At 40.7% G+C, this 15,453-nt stretch overlaps 1 protein-coding gene across 1 annotated transcript in view; it reads left to right on the top strand.

Annotated features, from left to right (window-relative positions):
- Positions 1-15,453, top strand: part of thsd7ba (thrombospondin, type I, domain containing 7Ba) — a 132,807-nt gene that overhangs the window by 93,409 nt on the left and 23,945 nt on the right. The window contains exons 15-16 of the mRNA XM_042427374.1: positions 13,452-13,585; positions 14,879-15,035. Coding sequence (XP_042283308.1) covers positions 13,452-13,585; positions 14,879-15,035 — 291 coding nt within the window. The remainder of the gene's footprint in view (positions 1-13,451; positions 13,586-14,878; positions 15,036-15,453) is intronic.

The following is a 15,453-nucleotide window of genomic DNA, read 5'->3' as shown; positions in this document are numbered from 1 at the left end:
TAAAATTAAATATCAGCATCGGCGAATTCTGCCGATTATGAGAGGCCGATATGTTGCCTTCTCCTCCGCCGCCTGACTGTGCTTCCCTCAACGGACTGTGTCACCCTGACGGTCCCGATGCTTCCTCTGCAGGCTCCACTTCACTCAGCTGCCAGACATACTCGCTGCTTCTTCCCACTTTAACCTGAATAACAAACCTGCTGCTTACTGCTCGACCCACTTAGCAGGTTCACTAAAGTTTTAATGCTGAGCTCCTGAACTCCAGTCTTCCTAAGTTCTTCCTTCATATATCGTCTTTCTTGATCATACTTAGTACAATCTATGCTTGCATAATAGTCTCCTCAAGCCAGCTGGAAAGAAAATATGTGCATATATCGGCATCGGCAATCGGCCACAATGAGCTGGAAATATTGGCATATCGGATATCGGCAAAAAATCCAATATTATGCATCTCTAACAGCTACATTTATAGCCCATATCTAACTTACAAGATACAGGATACAAGAAGAGACTTCTACAGAGAGCTCCCAGTTGTCAAAGCAAAGCTCCAAGAGAAACACACAAATTGGATCTATAATTACAGGAGACATTTGAATTTCATCATAACTCCCACGAGTGTTTTCTGCCAAATGCTGAGATATCAAGTTGTGTATGCACAATGCCCATAAAATAGAACAGTATTGTCTTGACTGCCTGCCAGCCTCTGTGCCAGTCAGATTCTTATTTTCCATTCTATTAATGCCTTGAGGCTCTACTCCATCCACTCTGGCCCCCGTCCTATGGAGAAATATCCTGTCCACCTCCAACGCTGCCATATGTTATGTGTGTGGTGAGATGTGTATGTGTGTGTGTGAGAGGTCTGTAAGTGCACAAGACAGGTGCTTTTGTTTGTGTGGATAATAAGCTGGCATTGGACACTGTGAAAATACAACTAGCATTATCTCCTTTTCACTTTTTTAAGTTAACTCTTGCATTATGCAGCAGAAGTTTTAAATTTGTTATAATTACCATCATTAACATTGAGTTTTACTTTTCTTGCATTGTTGTGCTGTTGTGTATTTGTGTTGTTTTTTCTAGATTTTCTTTATTTTTGTCTTTTTTTTAACAGTTTGTTCTTTTGGGTGTAAAGTATGTTATGGGACCCCCTTAAAAATGAGTCGCTACATCTCACAAAGTTTATCCTGGTATATAATATACTTAAATGTTTTTTTTCTTGAATAATCACCAATTATCAGCAGGTGGAACATGTACAAGTTTGTTTTTTAATAATCTTGAAGGATTGTGTTGTATTGACAAATTAGTAATTTTCACATGCCATACTGTCTATTGTACTAATTGATGTTGTGTGGATCAATTCACCACTGCACCACTGCATATATTTCTATCCTTAGAACATCATCTCCTGGTGTAACCGTAACACCCTAATTTCTGTAGAATCACATCCTCCTACTTGTAGAATAGAAACAAAACCACTAATTATTCCATTTGTGCATTTGGTTTGTTGATCTGCATGTTGCAAGCGCAGGTCAGAGGGGAAATTACACAAGGCTTGTTGTTTGAGATTTTCCGCCTTGATGTTTTCTGTTCCATTGATGGCTTTTGTGTTGTGAATGCCACATATACAGAGAGAATATGCTTTGATTTGAGAGTAAAGACTCTTTTAATTAGCGATGTGGCCATTTGTGCCTTGATGCAGCCTCTCAATTGTAAATATATTTCTGGTAAGTAGTTTGGGTAATTTTTATTATTCCTCCTCCTTTTATTGTTCCAAACGCTATAGCTGAGTATTGTCAAATAGAATTGAGTTTAAAAGGGGCATATCATGTGTTTTGTGATTTTCTGTTGTTTAAATACTGTTATGATGTTGGATATCTATGTTAAACATGGTTCCAAGACTTGAAGTTAACTTAAGTAGAAATGTTCCCTGCAAGTGAAAGGCCCAGGCTTCAACCTGCCCTGAATGCTTCTTTTGCGGCATTTTTTTCTACTTTGCTGATGGGCTGAGGTCAATTCGTCATGCATAAACAACCATCTGTTCTGTAGCCTTGGATTCTAAGTTTGTTGCTAAGGTTTTTCCATGTGTTGTTTGCATTGCCCACTCTAATAATTGAAATCAGATTCCAGCACAGATGTACAGATGTATTTGAGGAGTTGAAATTTTCATGTTTGTTTCATGGTTTGCTGATGTAGCCTCCTCAGAGGCCAATCAGAACAGAGTGGGTTCCCTGGGAGGGGGGCCTTAAACAGGAGACAGGAGCTAAAACTGCCTGTTTCAGCCAGAGGCTGAACTGAAGGGCTGCTTAAAGGGTCAGTACGGAACTTTTTTGAACTGTAAATCCTCCAAAGATATTCCAGTAGAACCCCAGATCAAAAATATAGACCTGTAAATGTGCATAATATGTCACCTTTAAAGGAACATAATTACTAGTACTTGATAATTAAGCCCCTTTCATTTACAAATCTTATGTATCACATGGGATAGTGAGCAAAGGCTCAAGTCATGTTTAGACATTGATATTTATTAGTGATGGGTAAAGCTTCAGATAGACAACTCCAGTGATGCTCACACCTGACATACTGTATGCCAATATCTGCAGTGCATATGCAATTCATTTATTGCAATCTTCTACTCCATCTATCTACTGATGCTCTTAAATTGCCTTTAATTAGCAAGCTTGCATGCCAACAGTCTCATCATGCCACTTTAGGACAGATTTATGGAGGAAATAATCATCAATAATTATTTGTTGTTTGCATGTCCTGATTGGATGTTTGACACGGTTCAGTTGGGTGTTTGTGTACTTGGCAAATCTCTTCTCAGCTATGAGGTTGCTGATGATCAGAAAGCTTTGCTGATGTGCTTGTTTAGAAGAAAAGCCAAAATGTGGCTTTTTTTTCTTTCTTTTCTTTTTTCCCCCTATGGTGCTGCTATCTACTCATGTTTCATCAGGTGTAAATTTGGAATACTCATGTTAGTACTTGGTTGGTTTTGAGGTATCAGTGTTACCCTTAATGTTGTTGACATTGTTTTGGAGATTTTCTTCTTGGCTTGGTAAACTGGGGTTACTACTGTAGTAGAGGTTAAGATGTGCATATTGGTTTTAAATACTTTCACATTATACCTCTTGCTTTGTTGGCTTTAATTGAAACACAATATGGCTGTTTGGCCATCATACACTGAGGTGTGGGACAGTTTGCTTTGCTCTTCATATATCATAAATTAGCTCTAAACAGCTGATCTCTATATTAACTTCTGTGTCTTGTGCTTGTAATTTGAATAAGTGAATAAATAATTGTGATTTAGCATCAGGCTGCATATCTGGCGGACCTATTCACCTCAGTTCAGTACATGGAATATGTCCCTTGATGGAGGGTGGTACATTGTTGAGCCATGGCCACACAGTGGTCAGCTCCTGCTTTTCTATCCACATTCATCATCTGCAAAACCTTTCAAAAAACATAGTCATAGCTGGTTCTACTTTATCACTGATGCAGGAATAAAGGAGACTAAGGATTTTCTGGAGTGTGGATAGACAAAGCATTGCACCAGTTAAAATACAGAGTGACACTGGCCTTACTATTGGGAGTAGTTTTAGGGTTCAGTGTTTTGGGCAAGGACACACGTGAACAGGAGGAGCCTGTCTCTCTGAACCTTCTGAGCTATAGTGCCACAAAAGTGGCCATACAGGTTGTCCACTCTTACAAAGTGAGTGTTTTTCTCAAAAAAAGAGGGGCCTTCAATTTAAAATGTGGATGCCTGCTTATTGAGGAGACTAAGACAAAATGCAAGGAATCCTAACTACATAAAACTTTGTTATCTCCTATGTTGTTTGCTGGAGCAGTGACACGTACCTTGTTCGTGGACAGATAGGTGCTAGGCAAACTAAGGCTGGCTGTGTCATGGGATGTACTTTGGGTTCTCTAGAGAAGATGAGGGTGAAAGAATTTTGGCCAAAAAAATCAGCCATAATTGTCAATATCTTCCACACATTACAGAGGACTATGCTGCTCTTGGCAGTGCCTTTGGTGCCAGAAAAATCCAACCCTCAGTGTACCGGAATAATGTAATACCTGAACGATAAGAAAACCGTAATTTCCAGTAAAGTGTTGTTCTTTGCCTCATGAACCATTGTCACTATTTGCTGCTAATTACACATACTTTTCAAACCCCCAAACCAGGACCAAGAGACTCTCCATAACCTGTTGTTCCCCTTCTCCTTTCCACAAAGTTAGGTTGTAAAAAATAGGCAGTAAAAGTGCAAAGCAAGAGTCGCCTTTGAAGTTCTTCTCTACACATTACATGCTGTGCTGTCTCTGTGATATGGGTGTATAAATAAGTAGAGGTCTGTTTGCACACCAGCAATGCACTTGGTTTAGCTCAGCAGTCAGCGCAGTCATCTATGATCTGGGAGACTTAAGTTTGAGACCTGGTGTAGGGACCTCCTTTGTAATATAGTTTATTCATGAACACTTATTTTAACACATTAATATCCTAAAAAGTGTAATAAAAACAAAAACTGGATTTTTATGCCTATTTCCACTTTTATTCAAACACAAATACAAATATAGATCATTTTGCTGCCTTGACAAATATAGATACAAATATAAATACTGGGCTCTCTGCACATCCCTAGTAAGCACTGAAAACAAATATAATATTATATATTGATTTATAATTATTATTTTAACCGTGATGAAAACCGGGATGCATTCTGAAGAGATGACACACAGAAAGGCGACATTTTGGAGCCTATCTTTCTATGCTTAAACTCCCCCCTAGCAACCCAGATGGTCCACGACATTTACTTAAGACACAAAGGTTAATCGTTGCCTCTATCTGCTAATTAGAAAAACAAATTGTATTGAGTGGCTGGGTGAATATTAAATACATGCTCATCATTTGATAGCTAGGATGGTCTTTTTAAAAACAAGATTGTTGCACATTTGCTGTTTAGTATATCTCTTACTCAGGAAAATATCTGCTCCTAATGTCCTTATTAGTGTAAGAGTCACAAAAGGAGTAATAGTAACTCATAATTTGTGCTTTGTTTTCCAATAAAAATAAAAGCAACCTCTCTAGTTTTTGCTCAACATTGATTATATAATGTTGAAATATAATTAGAATTTCCAAATCTCTCCCTTTACATTTCAGTCTTGTATTAAATGATTGTTGTGCCAATAATAAGGTAATCAAGATAAAATAAATACTACTAGTCAAAGAGACAGATGCTCGAATTACCAATCAGCAGAAAGAAAGACAAGACAGAAGGGCTCACGTGGGACGAGAAGGTGTCGTCATGACTGTGAACTGTGTTGTGACTTTAATCAGTGTAATCATTGTTAATCAGAATTCTCTCATTTAATTAGAAGTTGTTCATTTGAACTGTGAAAGAGTGGTATTGGCTCTGATATGACAAGAGGGCTAATTTTTGTATATGTGAAAAAGATCTTCCCCCATAGCCGGCGCAGGGTTAAGTGCTTGTGAAATGTCTCCACCGAACTGTGTCCTGGTAATAGATTACAAAGTAAATGAGAAGAGGAGATTATTTCAGAGCAGAAAATAGAACTTGATGGCCAAATCATTTGTGTAATTATGGAAAGTCACGCCATTGGCCTGCAGTAGAGCCAGCCCAGTGATGGGCTGAGGGATGATGTTCCATATAAATCTTGTAAGGCATTTGGCTCATTGATGTCCTTGGTAGTAGAGATCTAATTGGAAGACAGCAGAAGAGAGAGCATGATATGTAAACAAACTCAGTTGTCAATGAACAGGTTATCAGTGTGATACTGATAACAGGGAGAAATTACACCTGATTGAACATTGCAGGTCCTCTGTGTCTGTTATTACAATTGAGGCACAATATGCCCCTGATACAAATTTTAATACAATTCTACAATAATAGTATGCTGTAGATAGATTGAAAATATAGCCAGGCCATTGTTGAATTTCTGCCAGGAGAATTTGACAAAGCTCTCTGTGTCTTCCTTTATTACAGATACAGTAAACGAGTGCAACCACGTCCACAGAATAACATCTTTGGAGATTTCATGTTGCATGAATACCATGACTGCTTTCATTCCATTCTTTTTCATGGCAGAGTCTAGCTCCCCTCAGGAGATCATCAATGTTATGCTCCAGGTTCACAATTTTTCATGTCTGTCTTAAAACAATAGTCAGGTACCCATATGAACACTGAAACAAGTTTTGCTTGCTGTAATCATTCCTCCCGTTCATACTGACTATTAGAAGATCCCTTCCAAGTGCATTTATAAAGTAAGCGATGGGGGAAAAAATCCACAGTCTTCCTTTTAAGAAAAAATGTGTAAAAGTTTATCTGAAGATAATATGAGGTTTCAGAAGTCTGAGTTAGTCAAATGAAGTGGATATCTGCCACAGTTACAGTCTTTTTTGTAAAAAATTCCCTCTTTGTGTCTGTTCAGCTGCAGTGGAGGGATCGTAACAAAAAGAGGGAATTTGGCACTAAGAAGACAGTAACTTTGAAATATGTTGACTTGATTTGACCAATTTGGACAGCTGAAGTCTCATATTGGCTTCAAATAAACATTAAGTACATTTTTGCACAGAAGGCGGGCTGTGGATTTTGTCCTCCATCACTTACATCGAAAGTGTATTATGAAAGGTTCTCTTAATGGCCAGTATGAACAGAAGGAATGGTTACAGCAAGAAAAGCATATGTCAAAGTTAATTTCTGGTCACCTGACTATTGTCTTAGGACAGACTTGGAAAATTGTGAACCCGTCCTTAAGAACAGATGATATACTTTTTATTGCCATGAGTTTTTGATGCTCAAAGTTGTAAAATGTTGGTTATTCCTGATTTATTTGTTGTTATTTAGGTTTTCAAAATTTACAGGTAGTTTCCCATTTGTTGGTTTGTTAATATGTTGGTTGTTTGGACAGAAAACAGACACAACAGACACTACTAGATGTATTGTCAGTTGAGTGTGGGGCAGTTGATCCCAATTCCCTGTTGTTCAATTTCATCTTATCTTCCCTTGATTTCAGTTTTCAGCAAAACAAAGGTTACCTCAAGCAAAAATAGATGTGTTCCTCAGATAGGCAGTCATCCTATATCATCTCATGAGTATATTTGAGTGGTCATCATCACGTGGGAAGAGATCCCGCTGTGTTCTTCAGAGGAGCCATTGTTTTGTAACTCCATGGGCCTGCTGACAGTAATAGCACAGTCAGTTTGAAGTTATAGTCACACAGTGACAGTTAGAGAGATTTATAGGAAAGAGAGAGCTCTTCTCTAAGGCTTCTTGTCCCATGAGACCAAGATGGCGCTGTGGATGGCTGCCTTGGTGTGTTGGTGCGCATTGTTTTGTCTTGTTTTGTTTATAAACTCAGTGTTTTGCTACACTACTCGGAGCTCTTTCACCAGAGAAGAGCTTATGAACATCAGGGAAACAACTTCTGCAGATTTATCTCTCAACTTTCTCATCTCATCTGTGGAATTACTGGATATTTTGGTCAAAAGTGCACTCACATTTGTTCATGCAGTGAAACGCTGGAGAACAGGGTGGTGTTCTTGTGCGTCTCCGCAGACGCAGACTACACACTCCGTTATCAGGAATATTTCTCTCTGACGTGCAGTCACTGTGCAACAAACTAGATGAACTCCAGCTACTGGTGCGGAGGAACAGAGACTTTTATTCATCTTCCGTTTTGTGCTTCATGGAAACTTGGCTGTGTGGATTGATACCGGACTCTGCGCTGCAGCTGGCAGACTTCCAGCTGTTCAGAGCAGATTGCGACACAGAGCTCTCCAGCAAAACGAAAGGTGGAGGTATTTGTTTTTATACTAAGAGTGACTGGTGCAAAGATGTGACAGTGATTCTGCAGCAGTGTTCATCTGTTGTAGAAACTCTTCTCATCAACTGTAAACATTTCTGCTCCCCCAGTGAGTTTGCTTCATTCACTCTGGTCGGTATTTACATTCCACCGCAGGCCCACATGCAGGAAGCACAGCGCATGCTCATTACCAGATACAACAAACGTTTGCTGCGTTCTGAATCGCATACTTCTACTTTTTACTTTTAGTATGTACTGCAGCTGCCCTTACAAAGTAGATCCTGTTGCATGTAGTATGCATACAATTGAGACAAACTACTTCATATGTCACTGCAGCTTCTGTTGTTGCACTGGCTGTCATTGGCCCGTGCTCTCTTGGCAGCTCAGTCAATTTAACGTATCTTCCGCTGTGCAGAGGATTGTGGGTCAGAATAGCCAGAAAAGTATGCTGGTTTGCATACTGCAAAATGTAACTTGATGTAGTGGACCATCCAGGTACTTTTGGTGTACTACATTTGACATACTATATATTGGGACATACTAAATCTTTTTCTGGCATACTAAATGATATGGTAGTATGAGTATCGGAACACACCCCTGGACTCTTTCGTTATTGTCGTTGGCAACTTTAACAAAGGGAATCTCAGCCATGAACTCCCTAAGTACTGTCAGCTGATTAAATGCCCAACCAGAGAGGAGAATACTTCAGATCACTGTTACATTACAATCAACAGTGCCTATGACGCCATCACCCATGCTGCACTGGGCCACTCCGACCACGCCGTAGTCCACCTGATTCCTGCATACAGGCAGAAGTTAAAACTCTCTAAACCTGTTGTGAGGACATCCAAGAGGTGGACCAGTGAAGCTATGGAGGATCTTCACACGTGCTTGTACTGTACTAACTGGGATGTTTTCAGGGCTGCTACCAACAGTCTGTATGAGTACACAGACGCTGTGCATTATACATCAGCTTCTGTGAGGACAGCTGTGTACTGTCATGTACCATGGTTAGTTACAACAACGACAAACCCTGGTTTAGAGCTAAACTCAGACAGCTAAGGTTGGAAAAGGAGGAAGTGTTAAGGAGTGGGGACAAAGACTGGTTTGAAGAGTCTAAATACAAGTTTAGCAAGGCGGTGAGAGATGCTGAACGACTGAACTCTGAGAAACTTCAACAGCAGTTCTCAGAAAAAAAACTCTGCCTCTCTCTAAGAAGGGCCTCAGACAGATCATAAACTACAAACTGAAAGCCCCCCACTCCACTCATGACTTGGACCTGGCCAATGACCTGATGAGTTCTGCAAAGCAGCTGGACTAGACTCTGTCTGTCCCTCCACCCTGAAGCACTGTGCCAATCAGCTGTCTCCGATGTTCACAGGCATTTTTAACACCTCACTGGAGACATGCCATGTAACAACCTGCTTCAAGACCATCATCCCCATCCCCAAAAAAACACGGATGACAGGACTCAGTGACTTCAGACCTGTCACCCTGACCTCTGTGGTAATGAAGTCTTTTGAGCGCCTTATACTGTTCCACCTGAAAACCATCATGGACCCACTCCTGGACCCCCTGCAGTTCACCTACAGAGCCAACAGGTCTGTGGACAATGCAGTAAGCATGGCCCCCCACTTCATCCTCTATCACCTGGACTCTGCAGGAACATATGCCAGGATCCCACCATTTGTGGATTTCAGCTCTGCCTTCAACACTGCCATCCTGGCCTTGCTGCAGGACTGGCTCTCCTAGCTGCATGTGCCTGACTCCACCTGCAGGTGGATCACCGACTTCCCGCCGGACAGGAAGCAGCATGTTAAACTGGGGCAACATGTCTCTGACTCGTGGACCATCACAGGTTCCCCTCAAGGCTGTGTCCTTTCTCCACTTCTCCTCTCCCTGTACACCACCAGCTGCACCTCCAGTCATCAATCCATCAAGCTCCTGAAGTTTGCAGATGACACCGCCCTCATTGGGCTCATCTCTGGTGGGGATGAGACCACCTACAGATGGGAGAATGACCATCTGGTGACTTGGTGCAGACAAAATAACTTGGAGCTCATCGCTCTAAAGACAGTGAAGATGATTGTGGATTTCAGAGGGAATGCAGCCCCACCCAACCCCATCACCCTGTGTGACCAGTCAACACTGTGGAGTCCTTCAGCTTCCTGGGATCCATCATCAGCCAGGACCTCAAATGGGAGCAGAACATCAGCGGCCTCACCAAGAAGGCTCAGCAGAGGATATACTTCCTGTGGCAGCTGAAGAAGTTCAACCTGCCAAAGTCAGTGATGGTTCATGTCTACACCACCATCACTGAGTCTATCCTCACCTCCCCCGTCACCATCTGGTAGGCTGCTGCAACTGCCAAGGACAAGGGCAGACTGCAGCGTATTATCTGCTGTGCCGATCGGCTGCAATCTGTCGTCCCTCCAGGACCTGTATGCCTCCAGGAAACTGAGGAGAGCAGGAAAGATCATGGCCGACCCCTCCCACCCGCTCCCCTCTGGCAAGAGCTTCAGGTCTGTCAAGACCAAAACCTCACGCCACAAGAACAGTTTCTTCTCATTTGAAGCCACCCTCATCAACAAGGCCTTATATGTGCAATCCTACCTGGCAATAAACCTGATTCTGATTCTGATTTTCTCTGTTTACAATAAAATGCCACCTCTGCAGGAAAGCCTGTTTGCTCTTCACGTGTCCTTTTGTATACGCGTTTATTTGTGTATGAGTGTGCGTATGTTGTCTTTGTATGTATGCAAATGTATCATTGTGCAGGGACATATAGTATTATGAGTCTGTGTGCATGCGGTTCTCAAGTCTTTGCAAGTGTGTATGTTTTTTGGATGGAAGCCATATCTATTATCTCACAAAGAAGTTGTTTCACAAGAATGACATTTTTTTTCTATAAACCTGGGATTTAAAATGTAGTGATCACTAACTAATGCCTCCTATCCTGAAATGAAGATGAATTTTCCCTGATCCTAAGCTTGTAATCCTATTCAGACGTGCGGAGTCATGAATTAATGAGTGAGTGGGAAAAGTAACTATTTTGGCATCGAGGGGGATTTTTAGAATACAAAAGGGTGCATGTTCCTGCTATGACCATTTGTCACTGCACGATGCATTAAGTATTTGGCTGAAACTGTGAGTCCAGTAAATGTTCGGTCCAAAGGTACCTACAGTATGTTTACAGCAATAATTGGCACTGTTTCAGGTCAGGGGAATTTATTTGAATGTCCTTTATTACTGTGAAACATAAATCAGAATAATCTGAGTCAACAACATAACAATTACTTTTTGTAATCTTGTTTAGATACAGAGCACACAGTCTTTCTGAGCATATGCTCACTGACGCCAACTTCCCTCTCACCATCTCCAGACAAATTAATTTCTAAGAGTTGCCTTCAGCTGGAGGTCCGGCCATTGCACAGCTGTTGCAACCAACTGCAGCACTTTAAAACTCTCTCAACACCATGAATCTTTCAGTTTGGCAAAATATCCAAGGCTGCTAGAATCACTGTAGATGATGAAGTACTTAATCATCCTTTACCCTCATTAATGAAACACAGAGCAGAATGCAGTATTTTAATCAAATTTAAGCAAAACTATACATTTTTGTCACTACAGGCAAAATCTAAACTAATGATCATATCATTGTTCTTCTCTCCTCTGCCCAACTTCTGGCTTGTCATGCACTGCTAATATGGACATCCACGCAGGCTCAGGTCAGTGCCGTTCATTCTGTACATATACTCTGCTTTAGCTAATGAAGACAAAATGCATGCCAGATCTGTCCAAGTCACATATACTCCTGTGACCCTGCGCTGTCTTTTGATCGAGAGAAAGAACAATAGTTTGATTGGAGAGAGTGCTACACAGATGGGAATAATTTATGTGAAGTGCATCTGGATATTATTTCATCTGCATTTTAACTGGAGGGACTCAGAATGTTAGAACCTCATTATATTGTGAATAGTCGGTAAAGCTTTTGAGAGTGCACTCAAAGAAATTGAGCCGGGTTATCATTCTTGTACTGCTTATCTAAAAAAAATGTGCTTGATTTCAAAAGCATCTAAAAGAGAAAAAAAAGAGCAGAAGATAAAGACTGCCCATATAGCGTGTAACCAAAGCAGCCAATTCCAAATGATAGCCTATTTCTCTGTCCTCTGCGATGTGAGATCTTTGTAAATGTGTGTGACCTAAGATATATTTGGGAGCATATCTTGTATTGAAGCCAGCTTTAACTTGCCAACAAATGATTTAATATTTGACACCTTATGTGCTGTGACACTGTAACCCATTTGGTAAGTGCTAGGTCAACATGATTTCTCACTAAACAGATGGCGTTAGTGTTTAATAAATAGTGTGTATATTGTGAAAAGTGACTAGAAACTCATTTTTATGGTGATAAAAATTTGCTGTTAAGCTGGAGCTGTGCTTCTGCGGAAGTAGTGGAGAAAGTGGGAGCAGAGTATTTGCCAGTTTACCCAGCAGGGGCATCTGCAGGGACAGATGGGAGATGATGAGGGTGTGTAATAGGCATCTGTGTGGCCCGTAGGGGAGGGAATACTCAACACTCATTCCCTCTCTCTAGTCTGCACACACACACACACACATACAGACACCTATTACAGCTTGTCATAGCTTTTTTTCACAAATTGTCCTCTAGAGTATACCTTTTACTGTGGCAGACTGTTACATAGATTGAGAGTAAACATGTGTTTACAGGAGCATTGTGCTGGCTGTTCCCTTGGTTATACAGACGTGCCAGAGTCACTGGTTGAGTGGGGCAAGGTGAATAGACTCAACATTCAGTCAGTTACATCCTCAGCTAAAGGGCCTGCTGCCATGGTCATTCATTTTACACACCCCATGCTATTCTCTCCATATCATGCATAGTATTTATTTCAGTGTGAATAAAACGTTTTCTCTCTCTTTTTTTTTCAGTGGTAGGTTGTTAAGTGCCCATCTGTAAGTTTAGTGGCTCTCTGTGGCGAAAGGTTTACTTTCCATAGAATTGCACATTCCTCTTGATTTTTGTTCTGTACTCAGAATGTAGCTCTATTCCTATGCTTTTAATTATGCTTTTTAACCTATATTCTGAATGTAGATATTGAACTCCAGCATTTTAGGTCCATTCCAGCTGTCTAAACACTAAATGAGTAGTATAGACTTCAAGAAGTTCCAAGGAAGCATTATGCCTTTTTAGTCTTAAATAGACTTGTAAAACAGCACATACTGTAGAAAATGAATCTGCTAGGTTAAGCCAAGAAATTATACCTGAAAGCACAAAGAAATGTGTGAAAATTATTTTTTAATTAGATTTACCAAAATAATAATGTTTTTTTGCTGTAGACACATCGTAAGTGTGCTATGAAAAGGATAAAAAGAATAAGTGTCCTTAATCTTCTACATTCCCTACAAATGTAGGCACACACTATTCTTATCTATACATGTAGCATGCTTGGGTGTGTGGGTGTATTGCATATGTATGTGTGCGACCTGATTTATATGCGTGTCCATTTTCTCAGGTTACACACTGTGCTGCTTTCTCTCTATAATTCCTCATGTGTGTCTCTTTCCTTGTGTGCATGTCTGTGTCTGTTTGTGTGTGCGTGCATGCATGCGTACAGGTGTACGAGGCCATGCCGTGCCATACTGAATGCAGCCAGTATGAGTGGAGGATTGAGCCCTGGTCCATTTGTACCATCAACACCGTGGATGACTTGCCAGCCTGTGGAGAGGGAGTCCAAAGCCGCAAGATCAGGTCAGTTAGTGGGTTTGGCTTGGCAGACTGCTAGCACTGCAACACTCACCAGGAGGGGTAGACTGGCATCGGTCCTGTAGCTGGCATTCACACTGGTCCTGACACTTGCAATGCCAAGGGAAAACAAACAGTCAAAACAAACTACTGCTTCCTAATGGATGTTGTTAGTTTTCTGCAGTGCCTTTTTAGTGATACTACAAACAGCCACAGAGGAAAAGAGTGAAGTGTTGACCTTTTCTGCATGTACAGATGTTGGTATTGGATTATGCACCTTTTGGAAGTGTAGATTCCAAACTGTCTCACTGTGTCAAAAGTCACTCGGTCTATCATTAAGTTCAAATCACAGACACAGCATAGTCGGTCCTAATCAACCACACAGATGCAGAAAAAGAGCTGAAATCTGCTTTCATTGTAGAGGGAAAACTTACCATTATTTTCTCCATTTTAGAAAGTTGCCTGCCACAAAAACATGCCCATTTCTGGGTTTTTCAAAGGGCCAGGGGTGGCAGTTAATGGGAAGGGAAGGCCAAGCCGTCCCTAAATTTACTGCTGGTTATTCTCGTTTTTGTGACAATCTCAGCTACGCATTAGAGCACTCATCTCACCACCTCATAAAAATACAATGTTGTACATTGAAACCTGGGTGGACCTCTATAGTAGTTGCTCAAAATTGCTAGTTGACTAACTTTTCTTTCCTTCTCCAACTAGTTATCATACCTAAACTACAAATTAGGTTGTTTGTGAGTGCTTTCATATGTTTTCTGGTCTTCCATCCCCACAGATAAGGCATAGCTAAATTTAAACGACTAAAACTACTTGGTTAAAGTTTTGGAGAGATTGCCTTCATAGTTAAGAGAAACCAATGTTGACTGTTGCCAGGATATTGGAACACAAACTTTGGTCTCCTGTGTCACAAGCGTGGTAAATCCAACTATCCACCCTGATTTCCTCCCTTTTTATTGCAGGATAACAAAGTCATGCTACATCCATCTTTGCCATTGAATGTAAACATATAGATAGTTATTCATAGGATTGGAAGAGGTTGCCATCCAGAAAACACAAGTCATTTTATAATGATGTAATGAACAAAAAAATAATGTTGCCATGTTTCTTGTGAAAACGGTAGCTGACGCTTTAAAAATGACTGAGCCACAAAATCTCACCTAAGAAAAAAAGTGTAATCTACAGTATTTGAAGACAGAAACTTAAAAAAATGTGTTTTGAAACTCAAAAGAATCCAATTAGTAGTGCCCTAGAGACTAGTTGTACAGCTGCATCTGCTGCTCTGCTTAGGTGTGTGAAGAAGGGAACAACAAGCGGGGAGGCCCGCAATGTGGAGGACAGTTTGTGTGATCAGGAAGAAATGCCACCCACTGCCCAGGTCTGCTTTCTGGCCTGCCCCAACGACTGTGTCACAGCACCCTGGGGACCTTGGAGCAACTGCCCTCTGGTAAGAAGCAATACTATAATTAGGTAACTGCTTTTATTTTTGGTTGGTTGACAGGTTGTGTATGATAAGTTGGATGATTTATTGTTATTGAAAGCATGACAATAATCCACATCAAATAAGTGAACATTTGAAATAAAGCTCCCGTAAGGGAGGGGGATAAAATGGCCAGATAAGTCAGATAACGTCTAAAAGTTGCACAAAGTAAGAGTTGGCAAATTATAAATATCAGTTCTTCTACAATAATACTTACATTTGTAATTGTCTATGACTCTTGACCGTAATGTTTAGTTAACCGTAACCGTTTAGTTATTATTTTGATAGATTTAGCCTGATGAAGGCCACAAGTTGTTCTTTATACTAGAATTGTTGCTGAAGTTTTGACCTTTTCAGACTTTTTCCTTTTCCATGCACTTTGGAA

The sequence above is a fragment of the Thunnus maccoyii genome, chromosome 11, assembly GCF_910596095.1.
Source record: "Thunnus maccoyii chromosome 11, fThuMac1.1, whole genome shotgun sequence".
NCBI lineage: Eukaryota > Metazoa > Chordata > Actinopteri > Scombriformes > Scombridae > Thunnus > Thunnus maccoyii.
This window is presented reverse-complemented; position numbering and strand designations above follow the sequence as displayed.